General features: G+C 41.8%; 1 protein-coding gene across 3 annotated transcripts in view; it reads right to left on the minus strand.

Moving 5' to 3' along the window:
• Nucleotides 1–19,328, minus strand: part of CDHR2 (cadherin related family member 2) — an 84,764-nt gene that overhangs the window by 23,105 nt on the left and 42,331 nt on the right. For all 3 annotated transcript variants that reach the window (XM_020998506.2, XM_020998505.2, XM_020998507.2), the window contains exons 2-11: nt 11,680–11,741; nt 10,820–10,891; nt 9,453–9,592; nt 7,173–7,226; nt 6,336–6,425; nt 3,815–3,904; nt 2,115–2,240; nt 1,770–1,901; nt 1,588–1,663; nt 1,061–1,176 (exon numbers count right to left, since the gene is read on the minus strand). In XM_020998506.2, coding sequence (XP_020854165.1) covers nt 1,061–1,176; nt 1,588–1,663; nt 1,770–1,901; nt 2,115–2,240; nt 3,815–3,904; nt 6,336–6,425; nt 7,173–7,226; nt 9,453–9,592; nt 10,820–10,891; nt 11,680–11,725 — 942 coding nt within the window. In that variant the 5' untranslated portion in view covers nt 11,726–11,741. The remainder of the gene's footprint in view (nt 1–1,060; nt 1,177–1,587; nt 1,664–1,769; nt 1,902–2,114; nt 2,241–3,814; nt 3,905–6,335; nt 6,426–7,172; nt 7,227–9,452; nt 9,593–10,819; nt 10,892–11,679; nt 11,742–19,328) is intronic.

The following is a 19,328-nucleotide window of genomic DNA, read 5'->3' on the forward strand; positions in this document are numbered from 1 at the left end:
AGAGAACGTTGTTGGAATTCCTTTTTAAGTACCCCTCTGTGGACACATACTTTTAATAAATGTTGAATGGATGAATGAATGAATGAATGAATGAATGAGTAAGTAAGTGAGTGAGTGAGTGAGTGAAAGTATCTGTCTCCAACTCACCAGCAGTCCATAACTAGCCTGGTCTGAAAAGCTACTTCCTTCTGATTAGACACCCAGATACTACAGAAAGCTTAGAGACCACAGAAGTGTTGAATTACACAGCCCCAGGACCTTATCCCAGGATTCCTCAATTTGGGCAGTCTACTTTCTTGGGCTCTGGAGCCCTGCCCATATCTAATAGTCACTAAGCCTGGCCTGGCTGTATAACACTGCCCTCTAGTGCCACCACTTCCAACTCTAAGGTTCTTCCTATCCAAAGAGGAGAGGGGGATAGAAGGAAGTGAGGTTAGAGCTGACTCCACCCACCCAAGTATGTGGCCAGACTTCCATGTTTGCAAGTCTATCACTACCTCAGAGACACATAACTCAAATCCCACCCCCAAAGAAATATTCTCCAAGCATCCCACAAGTAGACAATGTTCTTTTTACAACATTTCCCTGGAGATAGTGAATTTGACCCTCTTTCCCAGAACTTTGGACTCCACTCCTGAGACCCTGGCTCTGATTGTTTTTGCTTTATCTTGCCCAGAACATCCATTTCCATGCTAGGCCACCAGGTGTGTATCCACTACACCCATCCCTTTATGTTTTGTCTCCCCCTCCCCATTAGAATGCAAGCTCTTTGAGGGCAAGGACTGTCTTGCTCTTATTAGTATTCTCAATTCTTAGCAGAGTACCTAGCATATAGTAAGCACTTAATAAATGCTCTATGTATTTATCTATCTCCCTCTCTACAATAATATCCACAGACAATGCCCATTTCTTCATAGATACAGAGAGATGTGGAGAGGGATGGGGGAAAAGGAGAAAAGGGGAGGGCAGAAAAGAGAAAAGGATTCCAGTAGCCAGCAAAATAAACAACTTTAGCTGGGACTGGGTGGGGCCTGTGTCACTTCTTCATCTATGAGCTCACCGTGACCTCTAAGTGCACCTCTTCATCCTCATCCAGCAGTAGCTCCCGATCCAAAGGGTGGCTCACCTCGACGACCCCATCCTCCTCCCCGATGCTGAACCAAGGCCTTGTAGAATCTGAGCAGGAAGACTGGGGTGAGGGAATGGGGGCTGGCAGGCTGAGGGCCCAGTCTCCAACCCCAAACCAAGCAGATTGCCCAAGAGAGAGAGAAACTATAGGCATGCATCCTGAAGCCAAGTTCAGGATCCTGGGCATGTGGGGAAGATATCCTGCTGTTTACTAGCCCTCTGCCATTTCTCTTCCCATTTCTTTTCTCTAAATCTCAGTGGTCCTGAGTCTGTGATCCCAAGAAGGTGACCTCAATGCAATCTCTTTTCCATTCCACTCCCCTCCAGCTCTAGTCTATGGAGGAAGAGAGGGGAAGGGGAAGGAGAGGGAAGAGAGGAGGAAGAAATAGACAAAGGAGAAGGTATAAAGGAAAGAGGAAGGAAGAAAAGGAAGACCCAGCAGGCCCACTGTCTTCTCACTAGAAATAGAGAATTTGACCAGATCGTTGATGCCTTTGTCTCCATCCATAGCCTTCAAGGTCAACACCGTGGTGCCCTGGAAGGAAAGGCCACCAGCTTAATCAGAAAGGGGATCCCAAGGAAGACCTAGACCACCCCATCCCAAGGTCCACCCACCCACCCACTCCTAGCCCCTGCCTCACCATGGCTGCATCTTCTTCTACTGAAGCTGTATAAGGCTCCTGGAGAAACTCTGGGTCCAGATCTGGAAGGTCTATCACTGTAATTGTCAGGAAGGCTGGTTGGGAACACAATGGTTTATCCAGGTCTTGGTCCTGCAGAGAATGGCAGCGTGGGCCTGTTTGTGAGACCTCCTTCATTCTACCTCCTCCCCTTCCTCCTTTCTCCCTAGCTTTCCAACCAGAACACTCTAATCAGGCCCTAGGAAGGCTCCTTTCTCCCCAACAGGAAGTCCTCTCTCACCCCTAGGAAGTCCTCACTCCACCCCCAAAAAGTTTCCCTTCCCCCAGACCAGAGTCTGCTCTCACACAAGACTGCAGTTTCAGTTGGTAGAATACGCTTTTGTTGTTGTAGCTGAGAGGACCTTCAAGGATGATGGTTCCATTGGGCAGGATAGAGAAGAGTTTCTGGTTTTCAGCAGTGTTGGGGATGACCTGACATAGGGGTGGGAATAGAGATCAAACGAGAGTTCAGCCCAGTTACCATGGGGCAAGGGCAGGCCACTGTTCTGGGCCCTGAAGGAGAGTAGGCTTGGGCACAGCTGAGTCAGCTCTGAGGCTACTCAAGGATCCTGGCCTCCCTTTCTCTAGTTCTGCTCCCACCCAACACACTGCCCTCCATCTCTTCCATCCAGGTCTTAGGAACCTCTGAAGTTGGGCAGGGAGCCATAGGCAATTCCTCCCCTCCTCCAACTGGCAACCACTCTCACTACTCCCCTCCCCATTAAACCCAAGTTATTAGGGAATCAATTGGAAATGTTGAAGGCCCATGTGACCCCCAGCTAGAACTGAGACAAGAACACAGGAGTCCTGGTTACAGTCATAACTAACCAGCCATCCTAACTGGGTCTTGCACCTAGGGAACTACTGTTAGGAGAGATGGTTCTTTTCTCCCCAGCATTGATCCTTTGCCCAAATTTCACCTTGCCACCTCTACTTGTCTGAACTGACTCAGAGTGCAACTGTCTCAGTCTTATTTCAGTGGGGCCTCTTTCCTGGGGCCCATCCTCACAATCATGGTGGGGGAAGGGACAAGGAGACAAGACCCTCTCCTGGCATGGACACACTTGAAACTGGATTTTGCCCTTTGCCCCACCTCCATCCCTGCCATCCTTCACTCCTGAATTTGTCCCTCCACACAGACACACACAAGAATTCCTGCAGCCCTGGTCCTAGTACCCAGTTTAGTCCATCTCCTCAGACCCTGGGCTGGGAATACATAGGTTTGACCACAGTTCAGGTTCTGTGAATGACGTGACACATGACCGGCCAGTCCCTTCCCCTTCCTTTGCCTCAGTTTCTTCATCTGTAGAATAAAGAGGTCCAAGGTCTCCAGGTTCCTTTCTAGTCTAAACCCTGAGATATTCAAATCTAAGCTCTAACTCTGAGTAGGTCACTTAATTGGATTAGCTACTCTCTAAGGTTCTTTCTACTCTGACAGTAGATGATTCTGTGATTTTTTTGAGGGATCTTCGCCTCAGAAGACAAAGATGGAATTATGGCATGTGAGAGGTATCAGAGTCCTTAGAACATAAAGCTAGAATGTCAGACTGGGGATGGACCTTAAAGACCATTTTAATCCAATGCCCTCATTATATAAATGGAGAAACCAAAGCTCACAAGAGTCAGCTTGCTTAGTCACTGGGAGTGAGTGGCAGAGCTGGTGCTGGAGTCCATTTCCTCTGAGCTGTTCTGTTTCACCCATCAGATAGCCCTCCTTCTTCCCTGCCGGCTCACAGCCCTGAAGCTGTCCAATGTAAGGGGAAGGGACATCTCCCAGTGCCTCTTCTTCCACATCCTAGGGTTGGGGCCACCTAATTGTGTGGGAAGACACTGCCCTCTTGTGGTCACACAAGGAGCAATCCAGCTTTCTGGTTCCTAGGACAGACCCAAGCCTCTAGATCAGTTGGAGTTCCAAAGATTCCTGCTGTCACGTGGATCCATATAGCCCATGAATGACCCTCCACCCTAGGTGATCTCAGAACACCTTCGCTCCCTGTCTGACTCACCTCCAGAATGGTGTAGTTCACTACGCCACCTAGCCCCGTGTCCGGGTCTTCTGCTCTCACTGTGTAAACCTGGGAGCCCACAGGCAGGGTCTATAACATAGAGAAGAGAAGGCTCAGGAGTTTAAGAGGCTGTGCACACCACCCCCACTTCTGGATCAGCTCAAACCCCAGTGGGGGACCTGAGCCACCCTCCTGGCATAGGGGAAGGAGTGGGTAAGGACTCGGGCCTCCTCAGCTTCCAAGACCTGGAAGACCTCCCTCTAGAGCAACCTGATGCTCAGTGACTAAACCCAGAAGTTCCTCCTTCCTTGCCTAGGGACTCCAGTTCTTAAGTCCTCTATCCAGGTCTGTAGTACTGGCATAAGCCCAAAGGGAAGTCTTAGGAGCCAAACTCGTGAAAGGAGGAGAGGGTAGAGAGAAAGAGAGAGAGAGATTTCCTCATTACTGCCACCTTCTCTTCCATTCTCCATAGGTTAATTCAAACCTCCTTCTCCCTCTCTCTCTCTCTCTCTCTCTCTCTCTCTTTCTCTCTCTCTCTCTCTCTCGCCTTCAAGCCTTTCTCACTTTTCCTTCTGACCCTCATCCCTTCACTCCCAGTAGATGATCTTGTTTCTTACTTCACTGAAAGCAAATTTATTAGATTTAGATCCCCTCATCTTCTTCTCCATCTACAAACATATTCATCTGTCCTCTCCGCCTTCCTTCAAGTTTCAGATGTGTCACCCCTCTTCACTAAGATTAACCTCTCCTCCTGGTCCCCGATCCCATTCCTTCCCACTTCCTCCAGAACCTTAGTCTACTAATCATTACTTTCTTTCTCCTGCTTCTTCAAGTTCTCCTCATCTGGCTCTTTCCCTTCAGCCCATAAACATATTCCAGCCACCTTAATCCTAAAAAAGAAAAAAAGCCTTTTCTGTATCCTACAACCTTCCTAAGCTACTGAACCATTTCTCTCCTCCCTATCATTGACAGTCTCTTAGAAAGAATGGTTCATGTACCCTGTCTCACACACTCTCCATCCACTGTCTTCAGCCCCTGCAATCTAGCTTCTAGCCTTACCAGTTAACTGAAACTGCTCTCTCCAATGTGACCAGGGACCTTCTAGTCATCAAATCCAATCTTCTCAGTCCTCATTCTCCTCTCCAAAGCATCTGACACACAACTGCCTCTTCCTGGATGTTCTCTCTTCCCTTGTCTTTTATAATAATGCCCTATCCTGGTTCTCCTCCCATCTTCTCTATGGCCACCTGTCTCTGAAACTAACACTTCCTCCTGTGTCCTTAGAATAGACCTTTCCAAAGTGTCAGTGCTTAGTCCATTTCTTCTTTCTTTCTCCATTCCTTGATAATCTCATTTACTTGCATGATTTCAATGTTCACTTTTGTGTTGATAACTAACTACTCAATCTATATCTCTAACCCCAACATCTCTCTGAAGATCTGTCCTCTATTTCCAACTGCCTGCTAGATATCTGAGCCTTGATGTCACTCCCGGATGTCAATATGTTCAACACTAGCATCATCATTTTCCCTTCAAAACCTGCCCCCTTTCCTGACTTCCCTATTACTATTTCCACCATCCTCCTCATCAATTGGGCAAGAAAAGTCTTTTTCTTTCCTTTATTCCTTATATATAATCAGTCACTGAGTTTTGCAGGTTCTACCTCCACTGTATCTCTCATCTATTCCATCTTCTCTTGGATTCATTGACTCACACTGGTAGAGTTGGAAAGAGCATCAGAGGACGATGAATCCAAACTTCATATTTTACAAATGGAAAAACTGAGGCCCACAAATGGAAACTGACTTGCCCAAGGTGATATTGAATTAGTGGCAGGGACTAGACTCTAGGCTTAAGTTTTGACCTAGTGCACTTTCCTTTACCCCATAATGCCTACCTTTCCAGCCTAGTTCAAGTCCTTAGCACTTCTCATCTGGACTGCTGCAATAGTCTCCTAACTGATAATCCTGCCTGTAGACTTTCGTTAGATGTGGAATCAAGAGCCCTAACTTGGAATCTAGACTCTGCCACTGATAAATTGTATGACTGTAGGCAAGTCATTTCATCTCTCTGACTTGTTTTTCCCATCAGGAAAATGGAGATAATAACACTTACCTATCTCCCACAAAGCACTTGGCAAATTTTAAATCACCATAGAATTATTTTACATATGATGCCCCCAGGAAGGGACAGAATTGAAAATCCTGGATGGTAAGAATGATATTTTATTCTTCTCTGTCTCAACACCACCAGTACCATTACTCTCACTAAGTCCACAAATTGCAAAAACCCAATGTGGATCTCTGCTCTTGGTCCTGACTTCAGACCCCTGCCCCACTCAGCCTGCCCCAGGGCCCTCTCTCCTTGGTCCTGACCCCTAGATTTATACCCTCTCTGGACTGACCTTGGTCTTCTCTCCTTGCTTCTAATCCCAAATCCCAATTTCCTTGGTCCTGAGCTTTACACTACAAATATCCCACTGCCCTCCACCCAAGACTCCTGAGCTTATAGCATACTCTACCTCATTGATACTAGTAGAATAGGGTGTGTCCATGAAGACTGGTTCATTGTCATTCGTGTCAAGCACAATGATTTGCAACTGCTTCTGCACCTTTATGAGGGAAGAGGAGGCCGGTATTAGACTGTATGATCCCTAGAGGTAAAGACCATGTCACATCTATATAACATATAGATAACCCCAGAATATGATACCTTGTACATAGTAGGTGTTTAATAAATATTGGATGAATTGAACTTATTCAATTCTCAGAGCTGCCTAACCACATCGCAGAGCTTGCTTAAGGTTCAGTACAGCGAGGCTCCTTATGCATAAGCCATAATTTGATAGGTCTGGCTGAGTGAGGAAGGGACATCACTAAGCCCACTTCTGACTATCCTGGTTCTGGGGGTAAGAAGAGAAGCAGAAAATGCCAGTCATTGTCAGAAAAAGCCTGGGATTTTAGGAGATAGGTCAAACTAGACAAGTGATCTGGCAATCCCTATTATTTTGCTTTGACATTCTATATGGATGTCAAATGACTTCTCATCCCAAGTCTCTTTTCAAGCAACTCATCTTCCATCTTGTCTCAGACCCAGGTGCTTGAATCTCGGTAATCCTCAGGCACCCTGGAACCAACCCAGCCTGGCTTTTGTTTTATTCTTGCTCACCTCCCAGCTGGGATTCCCCTTTCTTTACCCTGAGGTTTGTCTCAGGTTATGATTACCTGTTGGCCATGCCGAAGGGAAAAGTAGAACATCATGAACCCAGGAATTGCCTATGTCCTAAACTAGTCCTCTGGGGTTCCTAACCCTGATCTCTACCTCAACTTTCCAAGCCCTAGGCATTCCCCCAACATACCTCTGGATTTACATTATCCCACACAGAGATGGTGACATCGAAAAGGAACAGTGTCTGTGGAAAAGCATGAAGGGAGAGGTGATGCAAAGCTGAGCCAACATGGGTCCATTGAGCATGAACCACAAACTTCAGGGGGTTGAACTATGAAGGGTCACCTATCCAGTGCCCACACTTCCACCAAAGCTATATCGTTAGTTCCTTCCTCCAGCTTGAGCTCTTCAAGTTACCAAATGTGGCCCATTCCCTCCCAGATCTATCCATATTTTCCCAACCTGTCCCTTCTCCCAGAATTCTCCCATTCTGTGCCTTCTGACTCAGATCTCCCAGTGCATGTCATCTGCCAGATCCCCTGATCTATATCCTCCACCCAGACCACTCTGTACAGATTTCCTTGACCCTATGCCCAAATTTGTCATCTCCCCACCCATATTGACTTCCAGAGTAAGTACTATTCCTGTCTTAGAAGTATTGATTTAGAAAGACTTGTATGCTGAGTGAAGTGAGCAGAACCAGGAGAATGTTGTACACAGTAACAGCCACATTGTTCAATGACTAACATTGATAGACTTAGCCCTTCTCAACAATGCAAGGATCTAAGACATCTCCAAAGGTCTCATGATGGAAAATGCTATCCACATCCAAAGAAAGAACTATGGAGTTTGAATGCAGATCGAAGCATACTATTTGCTCTTTTTTTCTTCTATTTTGTTTTGTTTCCTCTTTCTGGTGGTTCTTATTGGTTCTAATTCTTCCTTACAACATGCCTAATATGAAAATATGTTTAATAGGAATGAATATGTATAGCCTATATCAGATTGCACACCATCTTAGGGAGGAAGGGGGAGAAAAATTTAAAACTCAAAAGCTTATGGAAGTGATTGTTGATAAATCAAAATAAATTAATAAAAAAATTTTAAAGTATTGATTTAGAGCTAGAAGGGACCTTAGAGATCATCTAGTCTAATGCCATCATCTTACAAGTGAGGAAACTGAGGTCCAGAGAGGTTAAATGCCTAGGGTCACACATCTAATAAATGTCTGAGGTATTTTTACTTTTTACTTTATCTCTGATAAAGGCCTCATGTATAGGGAATATATATAGGGAACTGAATCGAATTTATAAGAATAAGAGTCATTCTCTAATTGACAAATGTTCAAAGCATATGAACAGAAAGTTTTCAGATGAAGAAATCAAAACTATTTACAGTAGTATGAAAAAAATGTTCTAAATCACTATTGATCAGAGAAATGCAAATTAAGGTACCACCTCACACCTGTCAGATTGTTAGTATGATGGAAAAGGAAAATGATAAATGTTGGAAAGGATGTGGGAAAACTGGGACACTAATGCACTGTTGGTGGAGTTGTGAACTGATCCAATCATTCTGGAAAGCAATCTAGAATTATGCCCAAAGGGCTATAAAACTGCGAATAAACTTTGACCTAGCAATACCACTACTAGGTCTGCATCCCAAAAAGATCAAAGGAAAAGGAAAAGGAACTATATGTACAAAAATATTTATAGCTACTCTTTTTGTGATGGCAAAGAACTAGGAACTGAGAGGATGTCTGCCTATTGGGGAATGACTGGATAAGTTGTAGTACATATTTGTAATGGAATACTACTGTGCTATAAGAAATGATGAGCAAGATGCTTTCAGAAAAACCTGGGAAGACATACATTAACTAAGGCAAAGTGAAGTGAGCAGAACCAGGAAAACAAAATACACAGTAATAGCAATATTATACAATATTGTACAATGGTCTGCTATGAATGGCTTGGCTATTCAGATCAATACAATGATCCAAGACAATTCCAAAGGACTTATGATGAAAAATGCTATCTACCTCCAGAGAAAGAATTGATGGATTCTAAATGCAGATTGAAGCATAATTTTTTTCACTTTATTTTTCTTGCTTTTTTTGGTAACGTGGCAAATATGGAAATATGTTTTGCATGATTTCACATTATAATTGATGCCACATTTCTTGTCTTCTCAATGGGTGGGGGGGAGGTAGGAGGGAGGGAGAGAATTCAGAACTTAAAATTTTAAAAAGATGAATGTTAAAAATAAATAATACTTTAAAAAAGTGACTAAGGCTGCATTTGAACCTGACTCCAAATACATGCTGCCTCTCATGGTACAGTGTCCTGCTCTGAGCCAATTCAGTCCCTAGACCTTAATGTTTTGTGTGCTATCTTCCCAAAGGACTCCCTCTAATCCTCCTTCCAGTTTCAGCCAATGATGACCTGCTTCCATCTTATGCCCAAGCTTTTACCTCATAGTCCAAAGGACTGCTCAGGGTAGTCTCCCCTGTGTTCTCGTTGACTTCAAAGAAATATGAATAACGACCACTCATCTGGTAGACCAGAGGGTCACCATCTTGGTCTGTGGCTGTAATCCAGAAAGCTACAGTCCCTGTGGGTGGAGAGGGAAGAAAGACCTGAGATACACACACACACACACACACACACACACACACACACACATATACACACACAGAGTTTCCCTTATAGTTGACCCCTGGGCCTAAGTGGGAGACAGGACATGGCCCTATAAGAGCTTCTAGGAGTACCTGTGTCTTGTAGACATACCTTTATGGCTTATTAGGGTTAGAAAGAACCTTGGAGGTCAACAGATTTTAGAATATTAGAGCTAGGTACAGCTTGAGAATAGACATTTATTAAGTGTGTGCTGGTTTAATGCAATGTTAGAATAAATAACATAGGCTGGTAAAGTCAGAAGGGACTCTAGGACATAGAATATCAGAGGTGGAAAATGCTTTAGGCATCATCTATTACCCTAGAGTTGGGTCCAACCTCCTAATTTTACAGATCAGGAAAATGACACCTTAAGAAGGGAGGCAACTTACTCAAAGTAACACAGCATGATTAGTAGGACAGGGGGTTTTTGGTTGTTGGTTTGGGGGGGGTTGTTTTGTTTTGGTCTGGTTTTTGTTGGTGGTGATTGGTTTTTTTGCTTGTTTGTTTTTGTTTTTTGGTTTGTCCTTCGTTCTCGAAGTGGCCAGATATAGATCAGGACAACCGGAGATGGCCCGGGCAGGATAGTAGTATAGCAAAGACTCAAACATAGGTCATCTGCTTTTTATTCTGGTATTCTTTCCACTGGCCCATCTTGACTCCTTCATGGGCACAGAGAGGAATAGGGCAGAGAGCAATAGTAAAGCTCTTAGTTAACTCAAGCTCCTAGCTATGCTCTTCTATGGGAGTCCACTCATGAAAAGATTTCAGGGACAGTTACCTGGAGGGACACATTTGGAAACGATCTTTAGAAATTCCCAAACTGAAAAACATAAGAGCATGATAGCACAAGGAAGAGCTGGGGAGATGGGTAGTCAGAGGACATGGCTTCAAGCCCAGGATCTTGGGCAAGTTCTTTCCCTTTCTAGGCCTCAGTTTTCTGATCTGTAAAATGAGAGTTGAGTCAGATAATTTTTAAGACCTTTTGAGACATTAAAGTCTGCTATTTAGTGTCTAAGAAGTAGAGATGATTTGGAGTCATCGGCTCAAGAACAAATGGACTTGGGCCCACAGCACTGTCCCTTCTGTTCTGGGATCATTTCAGTCCCTCATTGTAGCCTGCACCTTGGGCCAAGCCACCCACCTTGACACAGTAGGTACTCACCCGTAGGCATGTCCTCAGGCAGACGAACTACAGTCATGTTACTGGTGAATCTTGGAGCTGAGTTCCCATGCACTGCAAAGGCAATACTGAGCCCTGAGACCTGAGACCTGAGACCTTGATTCCTGAGACCCAATCTCACTCCCTGAGCCCTGACCTCTGGCTCTGAGCTCTAAGCCTAAGTCTCAGAATGCCTAAATCCCAATCCCCTGCCCTGACTCTTATCCTGGTATCCTTCCTGCCCTGAATTCTGGGCCCTGGCCACCCCCAGTCCCAGCCCCTCAACCTTATTCCCAGCCTCCACAAATCCCAAACTTCAGTCCTGATCATAATCCTGACATCTCACCAGCCTTGCTCCCTGAGCCTGACTTTTCATGACTCCTCAAATCCCATCCCCCAACTCTAATCATAAACCTGACCTGAATCCCATCTTCCCCTAACCCATAACTCCCCAAGCACCATTTTCCAGCCATGATCCTCCCAGCCCTACCTCTGAGCCATTCCCCTCTCATGGGGCACAGACATCACCTTCTCCTATAAGCTCCACAGTCTGGGCATACCTACAGCCACTATTTATTTGAATGTGGAGGCTCTAGGATGAAGTCCAAGACCTGGGGCTGGGGGGGGGGGGTGGGAATCCCAAGACCAGGCTGATGTCAGGACCCCTCCCAGAAGGCCTTAGAGGGTTGGGCACTAGTGATTCCAGACCTTTCAGCTAAACTTTCCCAGTCTGGCCACTGACTCTCAGTGGCTCCACTGGACCACAAAGAGAACACCAGTGGGAGAACGATGTCTTTAGACATCAGAATGCCATCAGCCACAAAGGAGGAGAGAGAAGAGGAGGACAGGAGGGAAATTCCTACCAGAGACTAAGAGACAGGGCAGAAGGACCAGCAGGCTCCAGGCCATCCTGTCCCAGGGCTACCTGTAGAAAAGAAAAGGCTTCTATAAAGTCACCCAGATAGAATTTCTTCTTCTGATCCCAATTTGACCACTGAAAACAAAATGTCCTAGGCTTGATAGGCTCACCCCATCCCTCAAAGACACATTCATTCAATTTTGACCATAGCATCTCCCATACCCCAGAAACGTCATTACCTCGAGGAAGGAAGAAATCTGTGCCCAACTGAAACAACACTGTATCTTTGCTACATCTTTCCCATGATATTGTTAAATAAGTTTCTTTTGTTAAATGAATTCCATTATGAAGTCTAGAGGAAATCCTTGCTCATCTCTTCAATTCAATTAAATATCAATGTAACACATTCCGGAAATAAGGTGGAGTCAAGATGGCAGAATGAGACGAGTATTCTTGCCAAGTTCTCTCAACACACTCCTCTATAACTATTTTGAAAAATGCATTTAACTGAATTCTCAGAAGAAAAAAAAACAACAAAAAGTCACAATAAGACATTTTCCCAGTCTGGGCAACTTAGAAACACAGAAAGAGAAGTCTACAGAGGGAGGGCTGGCTACCTCAGTGGAATCAGCACTGGCTATAGGCCTTGGAGGTGGCAGCAGCAATGGGGGAACATCTGGAGCTCCCTGGGATGGTAGGGGGACTAAATACCTAGCCAGGAAGAGACTCCAGGGGACCCCTGTACTAGCATTGGGTGCAGCATCAGGCATCATCTGTCAGCCCTGCTGCCCATTACCCAGTTCTAGGTCACATTTTCAGGATGGAGAAGAGTAGTTGCCATTTTGAAGGAGCAGAAGCCCTATCTTGGTAAGGACCAGAATGTAAACCAGGAGGGCAGTGATAAAACCTCTTCTTGGATCAAATCACTATCAAAGCACCAAAAACTTACAGGTCCCTAGACATAGCTGTGAAAACAGCAGAAGGACATAGGTCATCACAAAGACCAGGTCAGTCATTCTCCTCATCACCACAATCAAAGGTGAGCAGAGTCCATAACATAAAGTCCAAAGTAAAAAAAAAATAGTTTGGAAAAATAGACACCCCCCCCAAAAAAAAGAACTTAGCCATAAAAAACTAATATGGTGATAAGGAAGCTCCAGACACATGCTCGGAAGAAAACAATGAATTGAAAACATCTACCAGTAAAACCTCAAAGAAAAACGCAGATTGAGCACAAGCCCAATAAGAATTCCTAGAAGAGCTAAAGAAATATTTTTAAAAGAGGAGGGAAAAGGATTTTAAAAATCAAATAAGAGTGGTAGAAGAAAAACTGGGAAAAGAAATGAGAGTGATACAAGAAAATTATGAAAAGAAAATTAACAGCTTGGAAAAAGAGGCACAAAAATATTAGAGAAAATAACTTCTTAAAAATTAGAATCAGTCAAGTGGAAGCTAATGACTCCATGAGACATCAAGAAATAATATTTTGGACCACAATGCAATAAAATTTCATGCATTAAATGACCTTTGAAGCACAGATTAAAAATTAATTACACACTAGGTAACCTAATCTTAAAGAATGAATGGGTCAAAGAACAAATCATAGAAACAATAATTTCATTAAAGATAATGTCAATAATGAGATGATATACCAAAATTTATGAGATGCACACATAGCAATAGGGGAAATTTTATATCTCTATATGCTTACCCTGACAAAAGAGAGAAAAAGATCAACTAGTTGGGCATGCAACTAAAAAAAAAAACTAGAAAAATATCAAATTTAAAATCCCCAATTAAATTTTTATTAACTAGAAATCCTAAAAATCAAAAGAGAAATTAATAAAATGAAAAGCTCTTAAAAATTGAATAAATAAATAAAACAGCTGGTTTTATGAGAAAAAAATAAAATGGATTAAACCATTAGTTAAATTTATTTCTTACAAAAGAAAGAAGAAAACCAAAATAACAGTATTGGAAATGAAAAGGTTGAATATACCACCAATGAAGATTTTAAAAAATTATTAGGAACTATTTTGACAAACTATGTTCTAATAGAACTGACAATTTAATTGAAACAGATGAATATTTATACAACATAAATTGCCAAGGTTAACAGAACAGGAAATAGAAGACATAAATAACCCTATCTTAGAAAAAAGAAATTGAACAAGCCATAATTGAACTCCCTAATTTTTTTTCAAAAGGACAAGATGGATTTATAAGAGAATTCTACCAAACATTCAAAGATCAATTAATTTCAATTCTACATAAACTATTTGAAAAAAATAGGTAAAAAGGGAGTCCTACCAAATTCCTTCTATGCTACAAACATGGTTTTAATACCCAAACAAGGGAGAACAAAAACAGAGAAAGAAAACTGAAGACCAATTTCCTTAATGAATATTGATGTAAAATGTAAAATACTACCAAAGAGATTACAATGTATCACAAAGATTTTATACTATGGGCAGATTGGATTTATACCAGAAATACAAGGCTGGTTCAATATTTGGAAAACTATAAGCAAAACTGACCATAATGGTAATTTTAAAAATCATGTGATTATCTTAATAGACGCATAAAAAACTTTGTGACAAAATTCAACCCACTTCTATTAAAAACACTAGAAAGCACAAGAAATAATGGAACTTTAGAAAAAATTCTAAATAGTATATATCTTAAAACCAAGAGCAAGCAGAGCTATGAATAGAGGAAGAATTCATTACCAACAAAAGATAGAGAGGTTCATGGGAGGTTAAAAAAAAAAGTTGCACATCCTTTCCTCCAAGATGGCACCGAAGGAGAAGAAGGAAGCAGTTGTCCCCCCCCCCCAAGACAGAAGTCAAATCCAAGGCCTTGAAGGCCAAGAAGGCAGCATTGAAGGGTGGTCATAGCAACAAAAAGAGGATCCAACTGTCCCCCACCTTCCCGCAACCCAAGACACTAAGACTTCAACAGCAGCCCAAATGCCCTTGGAAAAGTACCCCCTGGAGAAACAAGCTTGATCACTATGCCATCATTAAGTTTCCCTTGACCACTGAGTCTGATATGAAGAAGAATGAGGACAACAACACACTTTGCTTCATGGTGGACATCAAGGCCAACAAGCATCAGGTCAAGCAGGCGGTGAAGGAGCTGTATGACATCAATGTGGCCAAGGTCAATACACTGATCAGGCCTGATGAAGAGAAGGCCTATGTCTGACTTGTTCCAGACTATGATGCTTTAGATGTTGCCAACAAAATTGGAATCATCTAAGCTGTGTCCAGCTATCCCACTCCACCCACAATAAAAAGTTTTCCAGTAAAAAAAAAAAATAAATAAAGTTACATAGACAAAACCAATGAAGTCAAAATTAAAAGAAAATTAGGAAACTGGGGGGAAGGGAGGGTTTACAGGGTTTCTCTGACAAAGGTCTTATTTCTTAAATATATGAGAACTGACACAAATTTATTTAAAAAAAAGAGCCAATTTCCAATTCATAAATGCTCAAAGGATATGAATAGACAGTTTTGAAAAGAAGAAATCAAAGCTATCAATAGTCATATGAAAAAATTCTCTAAATCAATAATAACTAAAAAAAATGCAAATTACAACAACTCTGAGGTACCATCTTACACTCATCAGATTGGCTAAGATGACAGAAAAGGAAAATGACAAGTGCTAAAGAGAATGTGGATAAAATAGGTACACTAAGGCATTGTTAGTGGAGCTATGAACTAAACCAACCATTCTGGAGAATAGTTTGGAACTGTGTCCAAAAGTCTATAAAACTGTGCATAAACTTTGATCCAGCAATACCACTACTAGGTGTATACCCTAAAGGGATCAAAGGAAAAGGACCCCTATGTACAAAAATATGTATGGCAGCTCTTTGAGCAGTGGCAAAGAATTGGAAACTGAGGGGATACCCATCAATTAGGGAATGGCTGAACAAGTTATGGCATATGATTGTGATGGAATACTATTGTGCTGTAAGAAATGATGAAGGAAATAGTTTCAGAAAAACCTGGGAAGACTTACATGGACTGATGCAAAGTGAAATGAGCAGAACCAGAACAATCTTCACAGTAACAGCCATATTGTAAAGATAAACAACTGTGAAAGACTTAATAACTGATCAATGTAATGAGCCACTATAACTCCAAACAACTCCATATAGACAGCTGATGGACTTAGAACGTAGATTGAAACACATTTTTCCTTTATTTTTCTTGCTTTTTGTGGAACATAGATAATGCACAAATATTTTGCATGATTTCATAGGTACAACGGGTATCATATCTCTTACCATCTCAATGGGTGGGAGAGGATGTGCATGGAGGGGGATAATTTGTAACTAAAAATAAAAATATATTTTTTAATTAGCACTTATTTGCCTACTACTAGGTACTGGGAATGCAAAGACAAAAAATGAAACAATCTCTGTTCTCAAGGAGGAATTTGGTGGCACAGTAGATAGAACATTAAACCTAGAGTCAGGAAGACCTAAGTTCAAATCCAGTCTCAAATGCTTACTAACTATGTGACTCTGGGCAAGTCACTTCACCTGTTTGCCTTAGTTTCTTCAACTGTAAAGTGGAGATCAAAACAATACTTACCTCCCATGGTTGTTGTGAGGATTAAATGAGATAATAAATAGTAAAGCTCTTAGCAATGTTCCTGCAATATAATAGGCACTTAATAAATGCTTGTTTCCTTTCCTTCATATAAATATATATAATATATATATATATACACACATATGCATATACACATATGTCTATATACACATATATTATGTGTATTGTGTATGCGTATATAATATACATATAAGGAAGAAGGAGGAGGAGGAGGAATAAAAGATCATCAAAAACATATTTTTAATATACAGAGAAGATAACAGAAGGAATAGCAGGAGACAGACAAGCAGGACCACGCTGGCATTGTCACTTTAATACAGTGTTAAGGTTAGGACCTAAACCTGAGATTCACTGGCATAGGGAAGTCTCAGATGAGGAAACTCTCTCTAACAATTTAGGTCAGCACCTTTTCTGCAACTTGTAATCTCAGAGTGTTCTAGAGCACTGAGAGGTTAAAATGATTTGCCCTGGATCATATAGCCAGTATGTGCTAGAGATGATTTGAACCCAGGTCAGCTCTCTATCCACTCACTATACCATACTACCTTTAAAATATATTAAATGTAATATACATTATTAAAATATATTTTAAATAATGTATTTTAAACAAAATATTTATTGATTCACAGTTTTATAATATTCTAATTTTCTAGCCTTTGTATATGGAAGTATTGATGTTCTTATATACTTTTCTAGTTCATAACACAAGATACATTTTTTGTTTAATGTTACATGGTCTAAGAGTGTTTCATTTTGTTCCAATCCCAAACCTGGGCCACTGGACAAACTTGAGTTGGACCTGGCCAATGAGAGGTAATGAGGCCCTGAACTAGGATGGTAGTTATGTGAGTAGAGAGAAGAAAATGGATGCAAGATGTTATGGAGGACAAATCTACAGGACTTGACAAATGACTGAATATGGGAGAGAGAAGAGTCAAAGATGATTCAGAGGTTAGGTACATGAAGACTAGAAGGACAAGGGCACTTCCAATATAAATAGGGAAGTTTGGACAAGATGAATTTAGAAGGGAAGATAATGAGTTACACCGTGGACATGTTGAAATAAAACATCAAGATAGAGATGTCCAACAGTGAAAGATGCAGGCCTGAAGTTCAGAAGAGATTAGAACCCAAGGCAGATAATTGAACCCACAGAAGCAGATGAAATTCATTCATTCATTAATTTATTCAACAATCATTTATTAACCCCTCTGCTGACTTCCAATCTCACCTTTCCAACTGCCTTTGAAAGATCTTTAACTGGATATCCAGTAGACATATTAAACTCAGCATATGTAGAGGCAGTTAGGTGGTGTAGTAGATAAAGCACCAGCCCTGGAGTCAGGAGGACCTAAATTCAAATCTGGTCTCAGACACTTGACACTAGCTGTGTGACCCTGGGTGAGTCACTTAATCCCAATTGCCCCACCCCCCAAAAAAACCCTCAACATATCCAAAACCAAACTCATTCTCTTTCTCCCTAAACACTCCGCCCTTAAAAAAAAAAACTTCACTATTACTATAAGAACACCACCATTCCCCCAGTCCTCTAGACTTATCACCTCCTCACTATCTCTTACCCCTCATATCTAATCTTTTGCTAAAGCGTATTAACTTGACCTTTGCAACATCAATTGAATATACCCTATTCTCTACTCTGATATTGTCACCACCCTAGTACAGGTTCTTATCATCTCATACCTGGACTATTGCAATAGTTTGCTAGTTGGTATGCCTACCACAAGTCTCTATCCACTCCAGTCCAACCTCTATTCAGCCACCAAAGTGAATTTCCTAAAATATATGTCCAGACATACATGTCACCTCTATATTCGATAAATTTCAATGGCTCCCTATCAGCATCAGGATCAAATACAGAATCCTTTGTTTGCTATCCAAAGCCCTTTATAACCTGGCTCCTCCTACACACACCTTTCCAGTCTTCTTATATCTCACACCCCTCCACGTCCTCTTAGATGCAGGGACTCCAGTCTCCTTGCTGGATACTCCAAACAAGATACTCCATCTCTTAGCTCCAGGCATTTTCTAGGACTAGTCCACATGCCTGGAATTCTCTTCCTCCTTATCTCCACTTCCTGGCTTCCCTGGCTTCCTTCCAGGTTCACCTTCTACAGCAAGCCTTGGACAATCCCTCTTAACTCTAGTTCTTTTCCTCTGCTAGTTATTTCCTATTTATCCTGCTCAATCGTACATATTTGTTTGCTTATTGTCTCTACCATTAGATCGTGAGTTCCTTGAGAATAGTACTGACTTTTAACTTTCTTTACATCCCAAGGACTTAGCACAGTGCCTGATCCATAGTAGGCACTTAATAACTGCTTATTGGCTGACTATTAAGTACCTATTGTGTGCTTTTTTAGGCACTATAGATACAAAGACAAAACAAAAATAAAGTCTACCTTCAGAGACTGAAGTTTAAATAGTGCTTTCAAGTTTTCAAAACTTTACTTATAGTATCTTATTTGATCCTCACAATAATCCTGTGACATAAGTACTACAGGTATTATTATTTCCATTTTACTGATGAGGAAACTGAGACTTAGAGGAGAAAATATTAGGTGAGATTTGAACTCAAGTCTTCTCCACTCCAAGTCCAGAATTGAATTTATGACATCACAGTGCCTCTTCTCCACCCTTTCCCCCAAGGAAGAGAGTATAAATAAAGGAGATGGCCCAGGACAGAGCATAAGGCACCTGTTAAAGAGGCAGGAGACAAATGATGATTCAACAAAGGAGACTGAGAAATAGTGATCAGTTGAGTAGGACAACCAAGAAAGATAAATCAAGTCATGGAAGCTAAGGGAAGTGTTCAACAACCAGATGCTTTCTCAGGTGTCTAAAACAGAACACGTGGTTCCTTCCAAGGAATTCCAAAGAATTCCAGGAAAGACTTCCTATCTCTTTTGAAGGTATCACTAGGCTTTTTTTCAATGTCAAAGGATGAGGAAGACCCCCTTTCTTCCTCTGAAACAAAGCTAACCCTTCCAATAATGCCCTTAGATCCTAT

This window comes from Phascolarctos cinereus, unplaced genomic scaffold, assembly GCF_003287225.1.
Source record: "Phascolarctos cinereus isolate Bilbo 61053 unplaced genomic scaffold, phaCin_HiC Scaffold_2;HRSCAF=192, whole genome shotgun sequence".
NCBI classification, from domain to species: domain Eukaryota; kingdom Metazoa; phylum Chordata; class Mammalia; order Diprotodontia; family Phascolarctidae; genus Phascolarctos; species Phascolarctos cinereus.